The following is a 25362-nucleotide window of genomic DNA, read 5'->3' on the forward strand; positions in this document are numbered from 1 at the left end:
CTCCTTCCCGGCTTGTCCATAACCACACAAGGGTAAGCAAAAATGGGCGAGTTTTTTTTTTCTTTTTTTTCTTCAAGTTAAAAATGTGTTATTTTTTAAAAACGCATTCCATTACTGCATTGTAAAGGGGTAGCTCACAACTTGTACATGTTGAAAGGCGTTAAAAGGGGGAAAAAAATAACGGAAAAACAAATAAGGGGGAAAAAAAAGAGGGGTGTCACGAGGTACAACAAAAGGGGGAAAAACAGACGGACACGCCTCCGGACGGAAGAGGAACAATCTACCCCGTGGATACAAACTTGTGAGAGAAGCACTGATTGGGCCACTTCCTGCGCAGGGTTATTTTCTGGCTACTTTCTACGTTGTGTTATTGTTTGGCTACTTCCTATGCGGTGTTATTTTTGGCTACTTCCTACGCTGCGTTATTTTTGGCTACTTTCTACGCTGTGCACTGCCCTTTTTGTGAAAACTTCTGGGTAACACGCTCCTCAGCGAAGTGGTTTCCTCCGATTGCTTATCTGTTCGGCTATCTACCAGGGTGACGGTTGGGCAAGTTCACTAGTGCGGTGTAGTACGTACACAAAGGTGAGCAACGCAAATGCCTTTACCTGCATACGTGTATATTTTTACCTATTTATATTTACATGCGGACGTCCCCCCTTACCGATTGCGCTAATTTCACGCTGTCGGAAATATACATGACTTTTTACGTTGTTTTTTTTCAGTGAATATCAATATTAAAAAAAAAAGTTACAATGCATTATCTGCATCACTAATTCGAATGACTGTAGTTTTTACGTTTTATATTTTTTCTAGTTAGAATCTAAATAGTATAAAAATAGAAGGCGGGAAAAAAAAAAAAAAAGTACCGTTTGGTATAAAAAATATATATAAAAAAAAATTACTTTTTAAAATTGTATGAAAAAAAAAAAAAAAACGCTTTCCCCAAATGGTATATATAGTATGGCGAATATTTTTTTTTGTTTTTTTGTTTTTTTTGTTTTTTTTGCTTTCATACAATTTTAAAATTAAAAGGAAAAACAGCAAATTTGTTTTTTTTAAATTTTATACATACGAAAAAAACGATTGTGAAAAAAAAGAATTAGCAAAGCGGTCGCGCAAAATACGTCAAAGTTTAAAATACAAACATTTTATGGAAAAAAGGCCAACATGTGATGTGTTTGGCGGGGGGCTGGCTATTCACTTGTAGGCAAAATGGGTGGGGACACGCCAGGGGAAGAAAGGAAAAGGTGAACACAAAAGTGAACGCAAAAGTGAACGCAAAAGGGAGCACAAAATGGAACACAAAATGGAACTCAAATGTGAGCGTGAACGAACGTAAAAAACATTCATTCCCAAAAAAATTACCAAAAAAACAAAAAAGAAATTGACAAAATGAGGGGGAAATAAAAAAAAACATACACAACTGAGGGGACAGCTTGCATATGCAGCATGACAGTGTAACTAACCGCACATAGCATTGTGTAGTATACATATGCGTGACGTAATGGCGCCTTCCCAAACAGCATCGAAAAAAAAAAAGGCCGTTAACGGGGAAGCGGCACTGATGTGCCTTTTTTATTCCGTTCGGGAAAATATGCCTTTTGGCTGACAAAAAAAAAAAAAAAAAAAAAAACTTCTATCCATATGTATACCTTTTTTTTTTCTTCTCCAGATGGAACTGCGTTAATTCTACCAGCAGGAAAAATCCATTCTGCTGCTCTGCTTCGATTTTGCGTGCGTTTCCTTTTTTAAGGGGTTCAGTTTGGGTTTGCTTAATTCTTCACTTGTGTTCGCCGCGTGGGTAGGGGAGGCCGCGGCGTTGGTTGCTGCCGCTGCACTCTTCTTGAAGTCGTTCCACTTTATGTACTTACCGATAGTGTCATTTTTATTCTGGACGTACTTCCCATCGTCTATGTAGCTCTCTGTGTTAATTTCCCGTCCGCTTTTCTCCTCCTCCTTTTTTCTCATATTTGCTTTCATCTCCTTCACCACGTCTTTGAAGGGGTTTGTGTAAATGATGACTTCGTTCAGGGTGTGCTGCGTTGGTGAAGGGGGGGTGGAGAAGTGGACCACTGGTTGGCGGCGTGGAGAAGTGTACCACTGGGTGGCGGTGGGGAGAAGTGGACCACCATGTGACGGTACGTAAAGACCAACGCACACACGTCGCTTATCCCGAGCAACGCAATTTCGGTCGATCTTTCATATATTACCTCACTGCTAGCAGCGGGGTCTATATTTTTCAGCTTCCCGAGGGTTTCATTTCCGCCTACAACTGTGTGAGGAGTGAGCAGGGGGGCGAGGAAAATGTGGTAATGCGAAGCAATGCGCGCAATTAGGGTGACGATTTGGCTGGTTCGTCGGAACGTATGTTCACACAGGGTGGTTTCTTATTCGCAAGGACGCACAAATGCTATCAACCCTGCTGGCATAAACGCCCTCAACTGCGCATCCACTCCGCCTCACCCTTGCCCACGCAGGCGTCCCCCGTGGTGTAGTCCTCCGCCAGGCAAATGTAGAACATGTTGGAGTACATCTGGTTGTAGTACCTAAAGAGGTACACGTTTCCAAAGCAGCTCTTCTCCGAGGGGGGCTTGTGCCCACTATGCCTCACATACTTAATTGCCACGTCACTATCGTCGTCGCTACGTACCGCCATTATCGATTCTTTGAGTGCCCGCATAGCCTTTTCGTCATTTATCTTATTCCTCATTTTTTTTTTTTTTAATTTTTTCCTCCAATAAAATCCGGATGCCGCCAAATGGTAGTTACTTTTACAGGAACCAAAATAAACAATGTCCTCCCTTTTATCCTTTTTAAAAATGTCCGTTTTGTCATAGTATTTGTATTCGCTGAGAAATAAAAAATTGTGGCAGAGCTTTGGCAAAGCGGAGGCATACAGTTCAACGTTGATCATGCCTACATCCGTTATGAGTCTCACGTAGCTGTTTTTCTTGTTTTTCCGAACCTGCTCATAAATCATATCTTGGACTTGATTCTCTGGGAGGTATATAAAGCTATGTTGGTACGTAACGTTCGATATGGTTGACGTTACACTTTGGGCTAATTTATTGTCACTATAATTTTCACATTTTATTTTTATTTCATTTTCGCTGTTATCTTCTTGATCATCTGGGTCGGCACAGTTTGGGGAGAACAGGTACCCGTCATCTGGTTTTTCTACTTGCGTTCCATCTATTCCTTCTTCACCCATAGTTGTATCCTTTTTGTCTCCCTTCTTCCCCAAGTGGTGCTTCCCCATGTGGGCGTCTTCACATTTGTCTTGCCCACTTTTTATGTCCCCCTTTTGCTTCTGCACTTCGTGAAGGATACTCATAATGGCCCCATTGTCCTGAATGGATTGAGCTTTTATTTTTCTCGCCTGAACAGACTTTTGGCTCACTTCACTCGATTTTGTTCCCTTCTGCAGGGGGTCCTGTAGGACAATCAAATCTGTCTTCTCCATCGGGTCATGCGTAATTGGATCAAACATGTCCTTTTTGTTTTGAAATAATTTGTATATCTCTGAGGAGTATACATTCCCCGTTTTTTTATTTAAAATAATTTTTGAGTGCTGGTTAAAGTACTTTCTCGTCACTGGGCATATGTACTCATTATTGTGTTTGTAAAAGTTTGCTTTGATTAGATTTTTCAGGTCAATCGTTGGCTCCTCTTTTTTCCTTTCGTCCTTCCCCTTGGCCATTTCTTCCAAAACGCTTTTTTTGTCGTACAGCCTTCCATCTTCATCACAGTAGGGATCGCTGAAGGGCCTTAGACTTATGCAGCTGAAGGGGGGGGAAACGTGGGTGACGCAGGTGTAGGGGTTGGGTCCTCTGCGCGCGACGAAGTGCAGTGCCGGGAGGAGGTAGCCCCGTAGGTACATATGTGAACATATAAACGTATATGTTTACATATGTATATCGTACGTGAGAACGCTTTTGTGCTGCCCCACACGTGTAATGTTTGTTTGTTTGCTTGCTTGCTTGTTTTCCTTCTTTTTTTTTTTTTTTTTTTCCCTCGGGACAGCATAACTTACGGCAAAACTGCTCACCAGTAATTAAAAGGGAGGAAAGTCGAGTTCCTGGACTTGTGTTGCTTCTTTATCAAGGCATCTCTTCTATACTCTGACTGCAAAATGTACAACTTATCTTTGCTGTGTTTGTGCTTTCCCATTGTGGCTAACTGGGCGTATTTCGCCGCTTAATTTTTGAAGCGTAAAAATTGTACGGGAGAGGGCGCCCACGCATTGGGGGAACTTGCGTCACTTTTGTTCCTTCAGCTGGGATTATATATTTTGTTTCACTTCGCAACTTTGCGAGTACTAAGTGGAGCACTGTTACTAGTCAGCTAGCGCCACACCGAGCTGCACTTTTTTCCAATTGCGCCCTGCGCCGTTTTGAACGGGCGCCCACTGCGCGCGCTTCAGCGTGTACCTTAGCGTATGCACAGCGAGTTGTGACTCACGCGCATGTACGTGCTGAGAGAACACATTTGCGTATGCACTGTGCATGTGCTAGGTAATCACTACTACGTATGTGTTTTTTTTTTTTTTTTTTTTTTTTCTCCCAGTTCGCCTAGCGATATTTTGCCGCCTAGCCATGCGAACAACTGCACAAAAGGGAAAAATGACATGCAAGAATTGTATGTAGAAACACAAACCCATTTTCACCATCGACGTTTTGCTGGCGCGTTTCAGAAAGTATCACCCTTTATGATTTCCCCTGGGGTAGAAGTGGGCATACGCTTATGCAAACGTGTACAACGTACCTGTAGGGGGACTGCTCACACTGCCACATTTTTCAATTGGCCAATTGCAACGTTTTTTCGTGCCTCGCCTGTTCAATCCCCCTCCGACGTGCCGCATGCAGCGCGTGTGCCTCATTGATGCATGAAAAGGAGCCACGTACTTGCTTGGTACCCCCATGTGTGACCGTGGCTACTCGTGCACCCCCTTATGGTAAAGCCGCTCGATTTAAACGCCTCATCATATGACACATCGAGTGAGTACAACGGATTATTTATTGGAAATATATTCAGTGAAATTCAAGATGAAATAAAAAACGAACATGTTAATGAGAAGCTTGAAAAGCAAAATATTTCCGCACAGCTGGGTGCTGGAAAAGGATGTTGTGGTGAGGGCGCCAAGGGAACTAGCCATTTTGCTGCCACGGGGAAGATTAATATAGACGAGTATGTAAATTTTGTAAGCGAGAAAAAAAATGAATACAAAAAAAAAAAAAAGGAATACCTCATTGAATATATCAATCAGGGGAAGATAAGGAAGTTTCACTACGAAGACATGGAAATTTCATTTAAAAGATTTTACCGGTTTTTGGATTTTCAAGAAAAGTGTTTATTGTGCAGCACGTACTTGTCGTTCCCACACTTGTATCTCAAGGCGCGCCGGGAAAGAGGATGCAAAGAAGTTGCAGAGAAGTACCAGCACGAGGGCGGCAGTAGTGGAAGCAGTGGCATCTGCGGCAGCATTGGTAGTGCTAGCACGGCGAGTACCGTTAGTGAGTGTTTTCGCCCCCGCTCCCGTTACCGCGCTGCAGGCGCACCTTTTTGCGAGTGTCTAGAAACCATTGGACGGTCGAAGCAGTACCGAAGCGAGGAAAAGGACGACTGCTACATAGACATGATTCACCTGTTGCAGCAAAACGGTTTGTCCTTTTCGTCCAATGTAAAAAAAAATATTGTTATAAAGGAGTTTACCAAAAATGCAAACTTCACAGAATTTTATAAGTGCAATTATTTTAATGAAAATTGTGCTGATACTCTCCCTCTTAAAAATGCTGATGTGGCAGATACAAAATATGTAAACATATGTAGATACCTGGAGAAGCCCCGACTGACTATTGAACACGTCAAGATGTTAAACAGCCACACGGAAAAGTTTGCGCCCGTTTTTGTAAGACGAATAGCGCGTTGGGAGAAAATCTGCTTGTTTTTTTTTTTTTTTTCGCTGTCCATTTTGTGTCTTTTTTCCCTTCATATTGCTCTTTTACTCTTTTTTTTTTCCGTTTCTCTAGAAGGTTCACAAAGCCGGCACGCTCCTAACGACGGTCGAAAAGAAGCTTCTAATCGAGTGCCTAAAAGTGATCAGGAAGATATCTGTTTACGACAAAATCGACAAGCTAACCGTCATCATTTTTTGTTACTTGAGCAATTTGTACAACGTGGTGATGCGCCTGAATGCGGAGTGCATTTTGAGTTGCTACTGCAGGAAGCATTTCGAATTCTTCCTATACGTAAGTGGGCAAAGTTGGCGGCTTTTCAGACGTTCACCTGCGTTGTGTGTGTGCAAACGGGGGGTGAGCCCCGTATTTTATTGTTAAACTGCTATACATTTTATTGTTTTCTTTTTTTCCCCCACTGCAGTATTTCTTTCGAGAGAACCCCCCATCCGCTAGACGGACGAAAGTGCTAGCCATGAAAGTGTACAGGAGCGGCGATGGGAGTGATGGGAGTGATGGGCGCGACGACCTCAGCGAGGATCCCAATTGCTAGCGATTTTGTTTAGTTTCCACTTTTGTTTATAATTAAAACTTTCCTTTGCATTTGCCTCGTTTATTCGACGCATTTATTTACCCCTCTGCTTTGCGCTGCTCTTCTCCCTGCCCATTAGTCAGGCTTCCACACAGTTTATCCCCCCCCAAAATAAGAAAAATTACTTAATTTATAATTCGAGCATGCTGTCCTATGTACAGCTTAACCTTTTTTAAGCATTCTGCCATACGTGTGATGCCCCCCTCCCGCAGGGCATTTTGACATAACATGCATACACTCAGTGTGCTATCCCTTTTTGCCCGTCCACAAGTGCCATGAATGAAGAAAAAATAAAATTGCAAAAGGCAGTTCCTTTGTTTACGTCTCTTTGTTTATGCATCGAACAGGCAAAACTTTGAAAACTTTTTTTTTATTTGTTTTTTAAATTAAAACACCGAATTGGGGAAAATCCCCATTTGTACGCATAGGCATGTGTGGGATATTGTATATATATATAACACATGTGCGCCATACGTTTGTGTGTACTTTTATTTGAAAGGGCAACCGCGGTGAGTAATCTTTCCGCTCGACAAAGAAAACAATTAACACACTGTTAAGCACATTTTAGGAAACGTAAAATATTGTGGGAAAACGAAATGGCATGAAATAATTCCCTCTCGTGCGCAAAGCGAAAAAAGTTTTTTTTTTTTTGTAAATGCCGCACATGAATGAAACTTCACTATCGGGGGAAAAAAAAAAAAAAAAAAAGCTAATGTTCCAAGTTATTTTCAAAAGCTTGTTATATATGTGTAAAAGTACCGCTTGAAGGAAGAGTAGCCCTTTTCGAGAACCCCCAAGGGGCAAACCTTTCGCTTGATTGTTAGCACGTCATCAATTTGTCGCCGGAAAAAATACATAAAAGGAAGAAACACACTGATAAAGTAGCAAATGGAAATATAATTATAACGCCAAAAATTGGAGGGAAATTTTAGCAGATCTGTACACTCCCCCCTCGAAGAACATAACGCAGTGGCGTGTATACAAATGCGTGTAGAAATATACAAGCGCAGTTTGTAAATTCTTGCACGGTCATTATGCACGCATTTGTGCTGTGCATTCGTTTTTATGTATACTACTGTTTGACATTTCTTTTTCTTTTTTTTCACAAATTTATTGAGGCGAACACAATTTTGTTTTATTTTTATTCATCATTTGATCTCCCCCATTTGCGTTTTATTTCCTTTCATTCCACTTCTCAGCCAAGAACCAAATGGTCGTGTGAACAAACTCTTCACCTTTTTTTTTTCCCATTTTTTACTTGTGCATTTTTTCCCAAATGTATTGCCCTGAAGATATATGTTACAAATATGTAAGCCTATCAAATCCCTTAGCCTTTTTCCCATTTTCGTACTGAGAATTTGTCCCTGTTTTTTTTTTTTTTTTTTTTTTTCCTTTTTGCATTCGCTTAAAGGAGGAGTAATGCGGATGTACATATATCCTTTCTTGTAGTTGCCTCAAGGCCCGAACGTGGCGAATTAGCCGAGTGTATGTCCGTGCACGCCTGCATACACCAGTTCGCAAACAAAATTAAGTGAAACTCGCCCTGTGCGTATGCCCAATTGTACACATGCCCAATTGTACGCATACCCAATTGTGCGCAGATTGCGTGGCGTTTTTTCCACCTTGTTTTTGTACAGCACATCTTACGCATGTATGTAACCCTCCCCGGGACTTTCTTTTTAAAAATGCTCTCACACATACTCTGGAAATTTCCACACGCATTGTGAAACCGCAAGGTTCCTTTTTGTTCCTCGCTCTTATTTTTCCCTTTTGTTTTGTTCCCTATTTGTTAAGTGGCACACAATTGTATGGTGGATCATGTGAATTGCAAAAGTGTAAATGCGAAACTGATAGGAAAAAAAAAAAAAAAAAAAAAAAAAACTTCAGAACAAACCTATTGAGAGATCTCACATAATACAATAATGCGAACACTAATGGGGTGAGCAGTAAAAACACTCAAGAGGAGCAAGCAAAAAAAAAAAAAAAAAACAGAATATATCATTCCCAAGCCAAACCTTTCGCTCCAATTGTTTGCCACACCAAAGGACACTCAATAATGCTGTAACGCGGGGAAGACAAAATGGGAAATTGCAAATCGTATTCCGCGAACTTCAACGTTTATAAAAGCAACACAAACGAACTGTATGAAAATTTAATATGCCACTTTGTGAAGCAGGATAAGCTTAGCTTCTGCCAGAAGGCCTTCGTCATATACGAATGTAATTGCAAAATAGAACGAGTTTAGCGGCGCCATAATGCGGCCGCGCAAGTGCGTGTATATGTATCTGTATAAGTATGTGTCTATCTACATCTACACATATGTATGCGTGCACCTTTATGTGGGTATGCTACGCCCGTGGCGAAGACCCCCTGAGCAGCTGCGAAACTGTGCCCGTCGTCCTCAAATTCGTGCACAGCATTTTTTTCGTGCCTCCACTGTGTAACTCTCACTAGTTACGAGCAAAATTTTGTACTTTCGACATGTCTTATGGTGAAAAAATTTGGTCTACGTAAAGAATGCACACCCGTTTGTTTCTTAAAAGAGTACACGCTATGCAGATAACGTTATTCCGTTGAAGTGGTGCACGCAACATCATTAGTGGCATGCACCAAGTGTGAATTTTTCCCATTTTCTTCCCTATGCCCATGTTTTTACCTATGCATGTGTGTATCCCAGCGTATTTTCTATTTTGTGAACGTTTTGCGCGTGTGCACACGGTTGGAGATGTATCCCCCCCTGTGAGAATGCCTGAGGGGGGGAAGTCCCCTTCGTGTGTGCCCATCTGTATATGCATGCGTATGTGCTAACACCTGCACGCGCATTCGCGCTTATTCTGCTTAACACACGCGAACCTCTTTCCCTCCCCCCCCCTCCGCATATAGTCCTGAAGAGGAAGCCCGAAAGCAAAGATGAGTGCGTGTACTATATCGCGCAGTGCGCCCACAGGAAGAAGGTGAAGAATGCATTGGTATACCTAAGCGAAGAGCACAACATAGAGATCCTGAATTTTCTATTGAAGCTATTCAAAAAAATGAACAATGAATATTATAACAATAGGAGTAATTTTTACTTCAGTAGTTATTACAATTACTTCCTTCGAGACGAATCCAAATTTGCAAATTTTTACGAACAAATGAGTATCATACAGAGGATATATAATTTTGTGCGTCTAAAATATATCCTTGAAAATATCTGTCTGCATGTGTACTTTGAAGATTTGGATAACTCCAGTGAGTTTTACCAAGTGAATGAGAATATTGTGAAAAAGAATTTCCACGCCAGTGAATTGGTGAAGGAGAAGTCAATTGAGTTATTTCACCTGAACAAGAAGCTACTCGGGAACTTATCCACAGAAAGGAAGAAAATGATTTACATGGTAAAGAGAAGTTTTATAAACGTGGAAGATTTCTGTAGAAACGATTTAAGCTGCAACGCTTTTGATGATTTCAAAATGGCCAATGTTATGTGTCTCTACATTTTGAATAACAATTATAAAATTAAGTCAATTCTGTACAACATATTTACCATTTTGTTCTTCATAAATAAGTACGTTTCTCTGTACGGGCCAGAAAGGGGGGACGATGGGGCAAATAAAAATCGCGAAAATGAACATGCGGGAGGAAAAAAACGCCTTGATGAGAAGGAAAAATACTCCTTTGCGCACAGAAACGTGTATGCGACGTACTTGTTCGTCTGCTTATGCCTCAGCTTTGATAACAAAGTAGAGGAAGATGCCATCTTCAACGCGAACGTTAATATAAATCAGAGGGAAGTAACCTTCGTGAAGTATGTCAACGAGTTTCTAGACATTTGCACGTACTCACATAAGAAAATAAATAAGTTCTTTTCGCAAGAGAGTAAAGAAAAGAGAAGCTACCACTGCTCTGTTAGAGCTATCAAAAATGCGTACATGAATGATAACCTTGTAAATTCTCACTACATATGCCAGAGGAGGTACATCAAAAGTGTCCTAAATGTTGGGAATAGTAACTACTTTATAAAAAACAATATGATGGTTTTTTGTTTCATTTTGTTTGAAAGTTCGCGCGCGGCGCTCTCCCGCACGAGCAGCAAGAAGAGCAACCTGGATCCCCAGGGCAACAAGTCGTTCTTCGAAATGAATAGCAGCTTGTTCCGGAGGGGGAGCCACGTGTATGAGGAGAAGGTGACGCTGCGCAGGAAGCTCTGGCGGAAGGTGGTGAGGAGCATAAAGTTCAGGCACGGCGGTAAGGGCGGCCACTACTACAGCGCGGGCGGCAGTGCGCGTGGCGAGCAGAACGGCAACGATAACGATAACGATAACGATAATGAGCAGGAGAACGAGCAGGACAATGAGCCCACTAGCGAGCACTATAAGGATCGCCAGAACGACGACAAGTCCGAGGCCAGAAGGACCCTCTCGCTCAACTCCGACTTGAAGAGAACCGACCACGTCGAGTTCGACCTGAACAACGTAGCCCTCTTTAGAGTCGATCTGTACAGCCTCAATTTGGAGGGCAATGACAAATCGGAGGAGAAGTTGCATAATTACGTAAAGCTGTACTCCATCGAAAGGAGCAATAACAACCACCGCTATGTGAGTAAGAAAATGGAAAGTCACGCGGACCACGAGTTGGTACAGACGATGAAGGAGAACATCGTGCACATAATTAGCGTTTTAAAAACCATGAGGAATAAAGAAATATGCTATATCTCTCCCGCCAGCTATTACGACGAATCGTATGGTAAAATGAAGAAGGAGAAGAAAACGTTCCCAAATGGAAGTGACACACGAGTGGAAAGCAATGACAATTCTAATCGGTCCAAAAGTACAGATAAAACTTTTAAAAAGGAAAGGGGGGAAGAAACCAATTTGATGAGCAAAAATTATGTCCATTTTGAATCCCAAAATTATATGAATGAAGAAAATAGCACTAAACATTTGAATGAGTCCGAGGAGGGGAAAAAGGGGCCCTTCGGTTTTACAACACAAAATGAGTTGAAGAAACCGTTTTTCATTGGCGTACAGGATACCTTCGTTCCGTTCGAAATGGACAAACTGATTATGAAGGGGACCAATTTGAATTGCGCGCGGGAGGAAGTGATCAAAAGGGAGAAGAAGCTGTACGACCAGGTGGCTAGCCACGCAAGGGCCATCACCAAGGGGTATGAGCACAGCGGAAAGGGAGGCGGCGAGTCGAGTGGAGAATTTTGCCAGAAAAAGGAGGAGGTACTACGTGAAGATGGCAACTCAAAAGGGGGAAAACGCTCCCCTTGCGGAAAGGTGCAAAGCGGTATGATGAAAAAGAGAGAGGGGGAAATTTTCCGCATGCAGAATGGGCAGTCCCAAAAGAGTACGAACTGTCCACAGTTTGGCAGCACGTGTGAGGAGGCAAATTTGTTAACTTCGGAGGAGCTCACAAATGGGAAAGGAGTGGAACGAACGTTTAAAGGGTACAGCTCTGCAGATAATGCCAAACATGTTAAAGTGGCGTCCAACCGGTTGAGCCGCACCATGAGGAGGGGCGACAGCGTAGAGGCAAGCAGGAAGAGCCCCCAATGGGATTTTTCGCCCCTCCACGAGGCCACGCGAATGGACATCGTTGCGAGGGATGCGAACGGGGCGAACGAGGCGAAGTGCAACAACCGTGTAGACAAACAAAGGGGGGAGAAAATTAATAGGAAAAAAGAGCAGGTACAGAAGGATGAAGCGGAAGATGAGGAGGAGGACGACGAAGGACTTCATTTGAGAAACCCCCCAATTGACGTGCCAAACTATGAGGAAGAAATATACCAAAGTGACACCCCTGACTGTTTTAAAATATTTGTGCAGCACAAACCGGTGGGGGAAATGAGCCCCTTTGTCAATCACCAATATGTAAACGTCCATTTTGATATGTTTAAAATACACGGGGGGGGAAAGAAGCTGCTCCTGAGTACGTATGTGAGCACGGAAAAGGCGGTCCCCTACAAAATTACGCTGAACAGGAATGAGCGATTTGAATATATGATGGATTTGCTATTTCTGCACTTAAATTATAATAGACTTTACTTTGTATACATTCCCAAGAAATATATATGCGGCAACGGCTGCAGTGGATCCAAGGGGGAAAATAACCCGTTTCTAAATTTCATGTGCTGCAGTTGTGATATAGTGCTCGAAAATTTACGTATAACCCCTGGCGAAAGTTTGAGAAGTTCCCCTGTGGATGCGCACATGCCGGCGTACTTCGAAAGGACCCATTTTGTGGAGCTCATTTTGCTTCTCCTGGTTGACATGGTAAAGACGTACAGCAAGATAAAGAAGCTGCAGTGCCATTTTGACAGCAAGTGTAAAGAATTTATAAAAAGTTTCTACCACTACTTTGTCGCAAAGGTAAAGAAAAGAAACAGCATTTTTTGTAAAGAAAAAAAAACAAACATTTTGGCAATTACGAGCGATTTGCTCAAAAAGACGAACGCAAAGAACTCAGATCAGGAGAGTGTGCTGAGCAACGATTTAAACCTTTCCTCTATAAGGCGTCGCTCAGTTTTTAATGAGAGATACGCAACGGGGAAAGAGGGCAGTAATGTGGAGGCCAAGTCTCAGATGATGAATGTGTCTTCCACGCTCCATTCGGAGCCCTGCACGAGTAACGCGAATGCGGGGAAGAACGCCATCAACGGAAAGGCTGACAATGCAAGTGCCAGTGGGGGTAACAACTGTGGCAGCACCATTTCTGAGGAGAGGGCAAGTGCACTGAACAGTTTGCACCTGCACAGAGTGAACGTAGAAAAAACGCTCGACGTAGGATACAAATATAAAAATATATACATAAAAGTAATAGACATCAAGCTGTACGAGTACATCTCGGATTATGTGAACTACATAAGGGAAAACAACAGCTACTATTACCTCAGCCCGTATTTATTTGTGTACAGATTTAGGGGCCTCTGCTTCCTGTGCATCCCCGTGTGCAACAACTTCTATTTGATTTTCCACCTGTTCTTTTTCCACTTGCTCAATTGCTCCCATTTTTTTAACTACAAAATAAGCTTCAGCAGGGGTGCGAATGAGGAGAAGGCCTCCAAAGGGAACTACATCCAGCACAGTAGCAACAACTTCTTGTACATTAATAACATTATAAGGATATTAAACGTTCATAAGAATAACAAAGCGTATATGAAATACTGCTCCCTGGTGAAGGAGCCACAGAATAGTAGTACCATTTGCCACTACTACAAATGGAAGAAGAACAAAATTATTGTTGACATTAGGAACTCTTTTTCGTCTCCGTATTTTATTCGCACGAAAAGTTTCATCAGTTTTATTGAAAGCACAAATTTGCACATCAATTTGAAGAAGCTGTACCTGAACAAGGATTACACGTTTTCTCTCAAACTGGACAAGAAGAATAAACCCCCGAACGAATGCTATTCGAATGCGAATGATATCATTTTTATGTTTAACCATTATTTTAATATTTACACGTATTTTTATGATGAGAAGAAGAATAGCCCAAGTAAGGAGCTGTTTCACCACAGTAGGTATATTATCATTCCCTATTTCAAAGATGTGTACATACGGCGCGATAATTTGCATATTTATTTGAAGATGCTGGAAGATGAGCACACGACGGACACGTTCAGTGACAAAATGTGCTTGGATGAAGAGGAGAGGAGCAGCAGCGAAGTGTACGATAAGGTGCAGGGCGACGAGAAAGACTTAAGCAAAGGAGAAGAGGAAAGGAAGGCATATAAATACTCCTTCATATACAATTTGTATGAAAACTATGGAGATATCTTCATAAACTATTTTTACCTCCTGTTGAATAAACTCATACTAGAAATAGCGAACGAAATAAAAGTAAATAACTTTTTAAGCATCCGAAACTTTCTACAATTATTAAACAAATATGAAGTAAATTTTGACACCTTTTTCTGGGTACTCTATGACAATTATGTAAATATTTACAAGAAATATTGTGCTCATGCGGAATTGGTGAAATTTTTTAATAACAATAATCGAAGTGAGACATACGATTTTGATTATTTAAAAAAAATTAAATACAATTGTTGCAATAAGAAGAAGTTTTACGTTAGAAGAATTTTGCTATTTTCAGTATGTGTCTTGTTGGCCTTTATTTGTAAACGCATATTAGAATTCTTTGTGATAAATTTGAACTGCCCCTATGAAAGTGTATTCAGTGGCATTTGCCTCTTCTTCTTTTCCAGCAGCAAGAAGAGGGAGCCAAATGATAATTTACATTTGAATCTGCTCAAGTCGATTTATTTTAACTTATTCTTGTCACTCAGCTTTGTCCTACAGTACATTCCGCTAAACGTTCAGTATTTAAATTTGTTTAAAATTATAAGGAAGGTTAGAAAGTATAAAATAATTCTGGCCTTTTGTTTAAACTATATATGCGGAGTAAATTTGCCCTTTTACATCCTCTACGAGCTGCAGCATATGCCCCAGAGTTTGCTAAACGAGTTTTTTTCTCTCAACAGGGAAGACGCGTCGAATTGTGCCTGCGGTCACGTTGAATTGGGCAGCGCAAAAAGTGCAAACGAATGTAAAGATAAAATCTGTTACGCGAAAAGGGAACACCTCGAGTGGGTGGATGAACATGGCGATTGCAGCATTCCCAACGATGCGTTACCCTTGAGCAAAAACAAGAAGATGAATAAGAAAATTTTAAAGCGCTATCGTTACAAGGCTGAAAAGAAAAAAAACCGGAATTTTTTGCAGCTCATGATTAAGATGCACTTTAATGCCGGTCCACGCACATTTACATTTCATGATTTCACCCAGGCGTCGGACAACATCCTCACGTACTTCTCCAATAGGAACATGCACCATTTGAAGCAAGGCAGGAGTGCCCATGGCGATTTGTTCGCCCTGATCTATTCTCACTTTGTTAACTTTCTCTTCTCCTTCTATCAAAGGGGAAACTTCAGGTTAAGCGAACTTCAAAGTGGACCAAGTGGAAATTATTCGAATGGCGAAATGGGGGACACAGAAATGGTGCCAACGAGTGAACTGTTAAATGATGTCACTAAAAAGGTGTCAGCCTTTTGTGAAAATTCAAGCGAGTATATAAAAGATGCAACCGTGGCGCTACCCCGTTGTAGCATGTTCAGCCTGCGTGCCGATTTCCCATATTTTGGGGTGCATCAACTAATGGAGGAAAACATTTTCCACGTTCTTCTGAACATAACCGAAACGCATTATTCTCACCTGCTAATCATTCTGCCGATATTTACGAAAGAGAACTTTAACCTGCTCACGCACGATCTGAAAGTGTACCTAATAAATATATTTTTTTACATATTCATTAGAACGGACAAGTATAAAATTTGCGACATGAGTAATAAAAAAAGACAGTTCGCCAAAGCGGGTAAGAGTGGTCCTATGAAACAGAAGCAAAATAACACCTTCCGGGTCAGCCGCACGAACGATATGTCAGGCGAAACAACCGCAAAGGATTTCTTCCTCAACAACGCACTGGACTATTCGACGAGGAACTACCTCGAAATAATAAGAACAGAAGGGAGGTACGCCCCAAGTGATAACCCTAATATAGATGAGTACGAATATGGATGCAGACACGAAGCCGAAACGGGGAATGAAGAAACAGAGTACGAAACTGAAAATAAAAGGGAGACAGAAAATGAAGCAGAAACGCAAACCGAAACGGATACCGACCTGGAGGGGGTGAACAAAAATGCAAAGGAACATGCAGTCTTTCAAAGGGAAGGAGGTTCGGTTGGCAATATGAAGGAAAGGGTCAAAATGATTCTGCTAGATAATGACTACAATGTGTACTTGATACAATTTTTCTTTAAAATTGTTTTGAGGATAATTCCATTTTTTAAGCAGAAGAGGAAGAATAAACACCCAAGCTCCGCAAAATCGACAATTATTTACAACGTTAAGATAATACTAAATTTGTTTAGATCCTTTCAGAACGTCATTTTATCCATGAAAAACAATTTTTATGTATTTATTTACTACTTTTTCATAAAGGGTTATATATCACTGATTTTGCTGAACACGCATAGAGCGCTGAAATGTTTTAAGAAAGTTTTTGTCCTCGTAGTGTTCTTTTTTGGAAACCCCATAAACTCCCTAAACAGCCACCCATTTTTAGTATACGTTACGTACATTTTGTATGTGCTAACAGTTTTGTCCAAGCTGAACGCGGTAAATTTTCACGAACAGTCAACGCAAGAGGGAAACAAAATTGTTGCAGATGACACGCATGAGAAGAGGCACCCGGGTCAGAGTGATGGCATAAACAATGGGGAGCAGTCAGGTAGTCACCAGAGAGAGAAAAAAGAACCAGCGGAGCAGAACGAAGAAAGGGGGGAAAAAAGCATCTCATTGGGGGAAGACAGTGCTCCGCCCAGCAACCCATGGCTGAAGCAAAAATACGAAGTATGGATGTACCTGGAAATCATTCGCACCATTAAGAGAAATTACGTAAAATTTAACAACAACATATATTTAGTCCCTTTGAATTATTTATTCATTAACATGAAAAAACTTTTTAAGAAATATTCGGACGAAGAGAAGAGGACTCACAAAATTCACAAAACAGATGATAAGGATGAAGTGGACAAGAATTTAAAAAGAAAAAAGACAAGTGTACCGAAGAAAGAAAAACTGGAGGATAACTCCCTATTAAAAGAAATCAACCTAAATGAGAAAATGGAAGATAAGAGCTTGCTTATAAACATTAACAACAGCTTTGTGTCATTATACCCGACAGTTAAGAATGTGAGGGTTCCGAAGGTCTACCTGAAGGGAGACATTGATAAGTCATTCCCATCGAGCGCAGATTTTGCGAAAAGGACAAATGTGTCTGAGCAGAAGGCGGGCTCTGAAGGGAAAAACAGGAAAAAAAAAGAAATACACGATGTTGCCGAGCCGAAGGATGTGAAACGTGACCACAAGGGTGAGCAAAGAGAGGAAGCAAAATCGCCGTCAAACGTGACACCACCCGTGGAAGAACCGCCAAATGCAAGGCAAAAGAAGGAAAAGAAAAGTACACCCATGAACGCGAGTGATTTGCCAAGAGATGGCCCCCCCCCGGAGAAGGAAGAAACCGTGAAGGACAAATGCGCGAAATTGATTTACGCCCGCGTTGACAAAAAGGACACCAGCAATCTGTTACTGTACAATCTAATCTATATCAACAAAATGAACAGAAAGTTGAACAAGTGCAAATTTGTTTCCTTTAATTTTAAGTACGAGCATTATAAAAAAATAATATCAGATTATAGCAAGTATTACAAAATAGTGTTAGAAACTTTTAAGAGGAAATTGTGCGAATGTTACTATGCGTATACCTTTGGAAATAACGAAAATGGAAGCCTTGCTATTGGAACCCCATCCTACCTAAAGTTGTCCCCAACTATTGGTTCGATGGGATACGATAAAAACAAGAAAAGCGTAAAAAGGGGCACAGATTTTTGGTTTACCAACAATTTGCAGCTAATACCAATTAAGGTAAAAAAAATGTGCATGAATGAGGGTATGATTTCGATAATTGACAAGAAGCATAACTTATACATTGGTGGCAATAACACTTTTTTTGAAACTAGGAATGAATTAAATTTTAAAGAGAAGAGTACGAAATTAAAAAATAACGAAAAAAGGAAACTAAAAAATAATCCAATAGGCAGTAATGAAAAAATAGAAATTGACAAATTCTTTACAAATTTAAGATTAAAAAAGATGAAAAAACAAGAAAAGAATTTTCTCGACTATAACAGTTCCTCAGGCGACAGTGACATTTTACTGTTTGGAAATTCATCGGGACATAATGAAATTACAAACTTCCTAAAGCCCATGTTTCATTGTGAGAAATTAATTGATTGTTACAACAGTGTAGATCATAAAAATAAGAGTCTGTGCAACTGTACTATGTGTTGCGCGCCGTTAAACGTTATATCAGATAACTTCAGCTCTTGCGAAAGTGACGTGTGCTCTTCGTTTGATAGTGAAGATAGCGACGTCACCTACATTAAAGTTAACGATGTTGATGAAATAAACAAAAATATGAATATAAACATGCTCCTTAACAGTGATACAGATAAGTCCTTTTATGTGAAAAAAAGAAATTATTATTTAAAAAAAGTGTCCATAGATAATTTTAACATTTATAACTCTATACTGTACTCGTCGTCTTATGCAAATCAGTATTTAGCGTATGTTCTGCCCGACCAGAAAAGTTCCACGAAATTAGTGAAAAGATTTTTTAGACAAATTTCTAATGAATACTATGGCGAAAGGGCTACCAATAGCTTAAAATATGATCCCAACGAAACTGTAGAGAGAGAAAAAAGGAATTATGATGATTACAAATATTCAAAAAAGTACATAAAAGGACAGAAAAAAAAAAACGCTAGAGGAAACTGTAAAAAAAATGCAGCGTCAACCAAGGGGAAAAGTGAAACCATATTGCTAGATAGCAATCTTAATAACAACAAATTCATTTATAATTTTATTCATGATATAAAAAGTAGAGTAAAATTTACTGATATTTACAATGGTGCAGATTTTGTCATTTCTATAAACAATTTTGGTCATGTGTATTCATGGGGAAACAATAAATATGGATGTTTAGGGACTGGTGATAAGATCAATAGATACGCGCCTACGTTAATTAACCCTGGGCATTTTTTTTTGTATGATTTTGAAAAGCTACAGATACACACGAATTATAAGACAGAAATAAAAATAAAGGGGTCAGAAAAGATAAATAGCAGGTGCTGTGAAAATATTTTGTACAATTCGTTAATCCTAGAAACAATAAAAAAGAATATTTACAATAAAAATAAAAGTGCGCAAAGTGCTTTAAAGGAGAGCTCTGTAAAATGTAATGACAGTGATGGAAAGTTAGGCAATTCAAGCAATTTACTAAATGGAAATAAATACAAAGATGAAGACTTTTTCACCCTAAAAACAAACAACATTTACACTTCAGAAAATATGTTTAATTTTGAAAATTTAGAAGTTAAAAATGTAGTGATAAGCGTACACAAAATATACGTCCCCATTAGTTCTATATTTTGTGGAAATAACCATGTCTGCGCATATTCAAATGGATCTATATTTATGTGGGGAGAACAGAAGCTAGGTCAAACGTCCGTTCCTTTCGAAAACATCTACTTTGATAGCTTTAACAAGTCGGAATTTTCAGACAGTGACTCAAATAATAACTATAAGAAAAAAAAAAATGAAAAAAAGGAAAATGACAAAAATAAAATGTCAGAACTTTTGTCTTCTTCCGTATCCTCATCGACCACGGAAAGTTACTACTTTAATATGATAGACAAGAAGAAAATAGAAAATATAAAAAATAAGTTTAACAAGGGTAAACTTTCGTTTTGCAAAAAAAAATTCAGTTTTAACGTTGAAAATCCCATTCAAAATAGTTTTAACATCACAAATAATGAGATACTGCTCAACGACAGAAAATTGAAAATACACTCCAATTTAAACTCCATGAATAATATAAAAAGGAAAAAAATTAACAACAATTTAGTTCTCGTTCCAATTCAAGTCTGCATATTTAATTTATCATATAGAGTTAAAAAAAATGAAAATAATGCGAATAATAAAATAACCAGTATCGAATCGATCGAGGCTAAGGACAAGTGCAGTGTACAAAATTTAATAAACCTACATTGCAATTTACATGACCTGGAAAATGATGATGGCAATGATAATAACAGAAACGTTAATAAGAGCTCGCAAAAAAAAGCAGAACCACAAAACGGCAATATAAAAAGAAAAAACAGCTATATTAGGATATTTGATTATCTGGAAACTTTTATAAAAGCAGAAGTAGTAAACATCTACATGAGCCTTTTTAGAAATGATATAAATATCTACACCAATATCCCGAATAATATTAACATAAATCCTTATATTTATGGAATGAAGTTTTATGATTACAACTTTTACGATGAAAAGTATATGAATGTGCAGGACTACTATAGTGAAACGCATAACAGAAAAGAGTGTACACATAACAGTAATAAAAAATTGAACGTTTCGAATGAAAATGATTGCAAACATGAGTATGATGATTTACATAAAAAAGGAAATGATGAAAAGGGCACTGATAAAAAGGATTATGACAATTCGCTAAATTCACAAAAAAAAATTGACATTCTTAATGTTGATGATCCAAATAAATTTGTAAAACTAATGAAAGAAAACGAAACTATTAATCCACAGATTTACGAATATATCGAGAAAGAAGAAACTGTATGTATTAATATTAAACTAATTATCTTCTTATTTTTATTTGTAAAAAAAAAGTACATGACGATTTTCTTGAACAATATTTTAATGGTATCCAATGTGTCATGTGGGGAGGCAAATACTGTAATAACGTGCTTTAAAAAAAGCATATATGATAAATATTACCAATATATAATGAAAAACATTACTTGCTCAGACAATTACAAGCATATGGAAAGCGAGAAAATGAAGTCAAAAATGAGTTCGAACTTTCCTGAATGCTATTTCAGCTCAGCAAGTGAATTAAGCGATTTCATATATAGGAATGACATATATGACATTAAAAATTACACCAGCACAATTGTAAATTGGGGAGATAAATCATTTGATGAATTTAAACTCATGAATTCAACCTATTCGTGTTCCGACACATCACGTTTATATCGTATGATAGAAGAAATACTGGCACACTATATGTGCATCTATGTATGTGGCAGGGATACAAACAATAACTTATGCGTAAATAACATTAACCAAAGTGTGTACACCTTTACCCGAATCACTAATAACTTTTTTTACTACAATTTTAATAATTTTTTATTTCTGTACAAGTACAATTATTACCTATATTACATACACAAAAATAACGTTCATATAAATCATAATAACGACACAACGCATATACAGAATAATCCCCTTACGACTTTTAAAAATAGATTTAATACATTTGCAAATAAGGAAAATAATACAAATATAACAAATTCGAAAGCTCAAGGTATTTCTCCAAATCAGTTTATAATAATAAAAAAAATTGTCTGTAGCAACATTGTAACCTGTGTGCTTGACATACAGAATAACGTATACATGGCAGGGGACCTGAAGTACTATTTTCCTAATTATTTTCAACACATGGCCTATGGATCATCACCTTTTATTAAAATTAATTTGAATAATACAAAGACCATAAAGAACATATCAATTAATGAAAATAATATATTTCTGATTTATGATGACAATTCTATAAAAATGTTAGGTTATAATGATTACATTGATTTTTTCAAATATAACCACCCTGTATTTTTTACTAATAAGCATAACCAGAAGCACCCTTACAATATGCTTACAATACCAAATTCCGATTTTTTAGTAAAACAAGTAAGTGTTTGCGATCTTTAATTTTTTTGAAGTGCATAACAACTTGATGTTTTATCCAAATGTGCATTTATGTTTTGAACTATTTGGAAAAAATAACTTATGCGTGTGTTAATGCACTTCCCCTTTTTTTTCCTTATAGGTACACACTGGAAATAATTGTGCTGTTTTTGTTATGAAAAAGAAAAGAGGGAAGAAACCTTCCAAAAAATCAATTAAGCATTTTAATTAATTTGAAACCCTTTTTTTCTTGTACTTGACGCATTTTTCATATGAAAATGTTTCCTTATTTTTTTTTGTTTTATATGTACATACCCTTTTTTTTATAATAAATTCACTAATTTTTTTGTTTTAAATGCTGTTGATTTTAACTGTTAATTTAGGGATATATATTATTCCATGCAATGGGTTATAATATACGTTTATCCTAACCTAATATAGAATACATTTTTTGTTTGTATTTTGCAAAATTTATATTCACGAAAAACGTTGTTTTATAAATCGTTATTTTTGTAAAGAAAAATTAACTTTCATATTTTCATGTTGTGCAAACAAAATTAATATTTTTACATAATTTAAGGTTTATGTTATTCATTTTCTGTCACTTTGTCCATTTCTTTTCTTCTCCCTTTTTTTAAGGTGTGCTAAATGATTAGTATACAAATGGTTTGTGCATTTAAAATATACACATATTTTAAAACCAACTGCAACGATAAGCTTATTTGTTAGCCTAACAATGTATTAGATATAAAAATGTCATGTTACCATATATTTGTGGCAAATAAATAAACACAAAAAGGAATATAATTTTCTGGTATTGACTAAAATTATTAACAAAATGTATGATAAGTTCTTTAAATTTTAAGCCCTCGTTTGAAATGAAAAATAACAAGGGGTACATGTTTTCTAGTTTGTATTTTTCTTTATGCTGCGCAGCTATAGCATTTTTAAAAGAAATTATTTCTGTTTCATCACACAAAATGTTGCTGAACGAAAATGTTAGGATCGCTACCCTTAGACTGTGATAATTTACATTTTAAAAGGGTAAATAAAATGAAATAAAAACTTTTGTATTGTGTAACACAATTTTTCAAAACGTTTTAAGCATTTATCTAAAGTTATGCAACGTAGCATGAAGCTTATGTAGAATTAAGTATTAAGAATGTTTTAACAATGCTTCAGGATTTTTCTTTTTTCAAAAAAAGCTCACCGTATTATTGATATATTTTACACATTAGTTTGCTGTCTCTCCTATAAAATGTACCGAAATGGATGAATTAAAATAATTCTACATCGTTTTTATGAATTGTAGAGCTCATGGAAAAACAATACTTATACTTTTAAGTTTGTTATATTTTTCATATAAAATAATAGGGCAAAAATTTATCATTCTTATCCGTCTAAAGTTAACATCCCAATTTACGTTGTTCTTTAGGTTCCAATGAAAATACAAAAAAAAAATGCTTAATATAGGGATTTGTTCACTTAAAAATAATTAGTTCATGTGTTATTCTCATTTGGCAATACCTCTCATATAAATAATAAACATATTCACCTCTTATTTTCTGCAAAAGAGAAACTACAATTTTGAAATACGCCTTCAGAAATATTTCTGTGACTCATTTAATGATATTTCTTAATGCGTATCCAAAGAACGGCACATTTTTCAAAATTATTTCACATGACGTGTTTTATAAATGATGGGCAAGTAAAAGGGAAAAAATAGATAAAAATAAAACGTTCACTGTCTTTTAAGACACGAGTCGTCTTTTACTAAATGAAAATAGTGATTTAGCTAGATTTAACATCTACATAGAATTAACAGGAAATGCCATCTCTTTTGTTCGTTATGATGTGTCTTATGTAAGAAGCATTTTATAAATTTACATCCATTTTTTGTGAATTCAATAAACAATTCTATTCTTTTCTGTTTAAAATTTCAGCATATTTTTCTTAAAGATGTTTAAAAAATTATAAATGTATATTATTAAAAAGAGTTCTTTTCATAATTGATTTTCAATTACATTTATGATCATCACCATTATTAATAAATTTTATAATACAAGTATAAAGTAAGTTTGTTTATGAAATGATGAGCTTTGTGCTGTTAAGTTGCACAAAGCGTGAATGTTTTTATTTGGAGATTAAGTTTATTTAAAGCATAAAATTATACGCAATTAGTTATGATAGATAACTAGGAGTATTAATTTAGAAGAAAAAATTGGAGGGTATATATAAATTTATAAATCAATTTTTCTGTGATAGAAAAAAAACGAAGTTTTCGCTCACAAACATGGTTCTATGCATGCACCTCTGGTATGTTCTTACACTAAGTCTTTTGTGAAAGTATGTACCATTAAAATAAGTTGAGTTTTGGGAAAAAATTGATATATTTCGCAATTTCTAATAATAAATTTAGAAAGATGACCATATACCTACAGGTGTTTTGTTTTTCCTCGAAAAAAGTTTTCATAAATAATATTATGTAATCTTATAACAGGTGCCGCATACAACTTGCTATATTGAACATATGCACAATACTTATCTTCCATTTTCTTTTTGCAATGCTGAAAGGATTAACTTTATATTTTTTGTACATTTCCAAAAAAGTAGTAGTATGATTTCCTTTAAAGCTTGTCTAGGTCTAATAAAACATATTATTAAGAAACATATCGTCTTTTCCTTATGTAAAAATTGGGTTAGTATACACCCATGTGTGTCAGAGTACGAAATACATTATAATTAATTCCTACATATTTGTATGATGAACAATGAGAACTTTAAAATGTAAAAAAATGGTAAAGGTTAAAAAAAGCATTTCAGGGTAAATTTCTAATGGAAGTATACATTTAACATGGTTCACAAATGAAGAAAGAGCTTGGAATTGTATATACAGTTTGTCACAAGTCGTATGTTGCAATGGACGATGTATTTAATAAGAGTTCCTGCGTTTAATGTAAGTTTTATAGAACAATTCTATATTGTAAAAAATTAGATATTGCCATAGGATACATGTAATTATAATTAAAGTACAAAATATTTTCCTTATCGTATATATCTCAGTATTAACATGTGTAAAAAATGATAATAATAATAATAAGATATGTTATTTAACATAAAATTGCATATTTAAAACATATAAAATGGAGTAGGAAATAATTATTTTCATTTTAATATGAGACAGTAATAAATATAGAAAAGAATATATATAACTTATTTAAATAAATATTAAAATTGAATATAAATATAAAATAATATATATAGTAATTGTAAGAATTAAAAAAAAAAAAAAACTATAAATTAATATAAAATAAAACAATTGTAAATAAAAATTAATAAACATTATATTTAAATACAAAATATAAATAATAATTATTATAATTATAAATAATTAAATATTAATAAAAATTAAAATAATTAAAAATAAGAAAGGCTTAAAATT

At 37.0% G+C, this 25362-nt stretch overlaps 4 protein-coding genes across 4 annotated transcripts; 3 read left to right on the forward strand and 1 right to left on the reverse strand.

Moving 5' to 3' along the window:
* Positions 1 to 1692: 1692 nt before the first annotated feature.
* PVX_099995 (cyclophilin, putative) lies at positions 1693 to 4281 on the reverse strand (the record flags this gene model as incomplete). The annotated part of the gene is made up of 4 exons (XM_001614795.1): positions 4052 to 4281; positions 2467 to 3785; positions 2214 to 2275; positions 1693 to 2040 (listed from the first exon to the last, which is right to left on the reverse strand). Exons 1-4 carry the CDS (start codon positions 4171 to 4173, stop codon positions 1693 to 1695), a joined length of 1851 nt encoding a protein of 616 aa, XP_001614845.1. The 5' UTR covers positions 4174 to 4281.
* Positions 4282 to 4587: 306 nt separating this feature from the next.
* Positions 4588 to 6729, forward strand: PVX_100000 (hypothetical protein, conserved). Its single transcript, XM_001614796.1, has 3 exons — positions 4588 to 5911; positions 6033 to 6251; positions 6382 to 6729. The coding sequence occupies exons 1-3, from the start codon at positions 4955 to 4957 to the stop codon at positions 6508 to 6510; spliced, it is 1305 nt and encodes a 434-aa protein (XP_001614846.1). The 5' UTR covers positions 4588 to 4954; the 3' UTR covers positions 6511 to 6729.
* A 1900-nt stretch (positions 6730 to 8629) lies between these two features.
* On the forward strand, positions 8630 to 21944 carry PVX_100005 (hypothetical protein, conserved; the record flags this gene model as incomplete). The annotated part of the gene is made up of 2 exons (XM_001614797.1): positions 8630 to 8768; positions 9433 to 21944. 2 exons carry the CDS (start codon positions 8630 to 8632, stop codon positions 21942 to 21944), a joined length of 12651 nt encoding a protein of 4216 aa, XP_001614847.1.
* A 672-nt stretch (positions 21945 to 22616) lies between these two features.
* PVX_100010 (hypothetical protein) lies at positions 22617 to 23297 on the forward strand. Its single transcript, XM_001614798.1, has one exon. The coding sequence runs from the start codon at positions 22763 to 22765 to the stop codon at positions 22943 to 22945; it is 183 nt and encodes a 60-aa protein (XP_001614848.1). The 5' UTR covers positions 22617 to 22762; the 3' UTR covers positions 22946 to 23297.
* The last annotated feature ends 2065 nt before the right edge of the window (positions 23298 to 25362 follow it).

The sequence above is a fragment of the Plasmodium vivax genome, chromosome 7 (assembly GCF_000002415.2).
Source record: "Plasmodium vivax chromosome 7, whole genome shotgun sequence".
Classification (NCBI taxonomy): domain Eukaryota; phylum Apicomplexa; class Aconoidasida; order Haemosporida; family Plasmodiidae; genus Plasmodium; species Plasmodium vivax.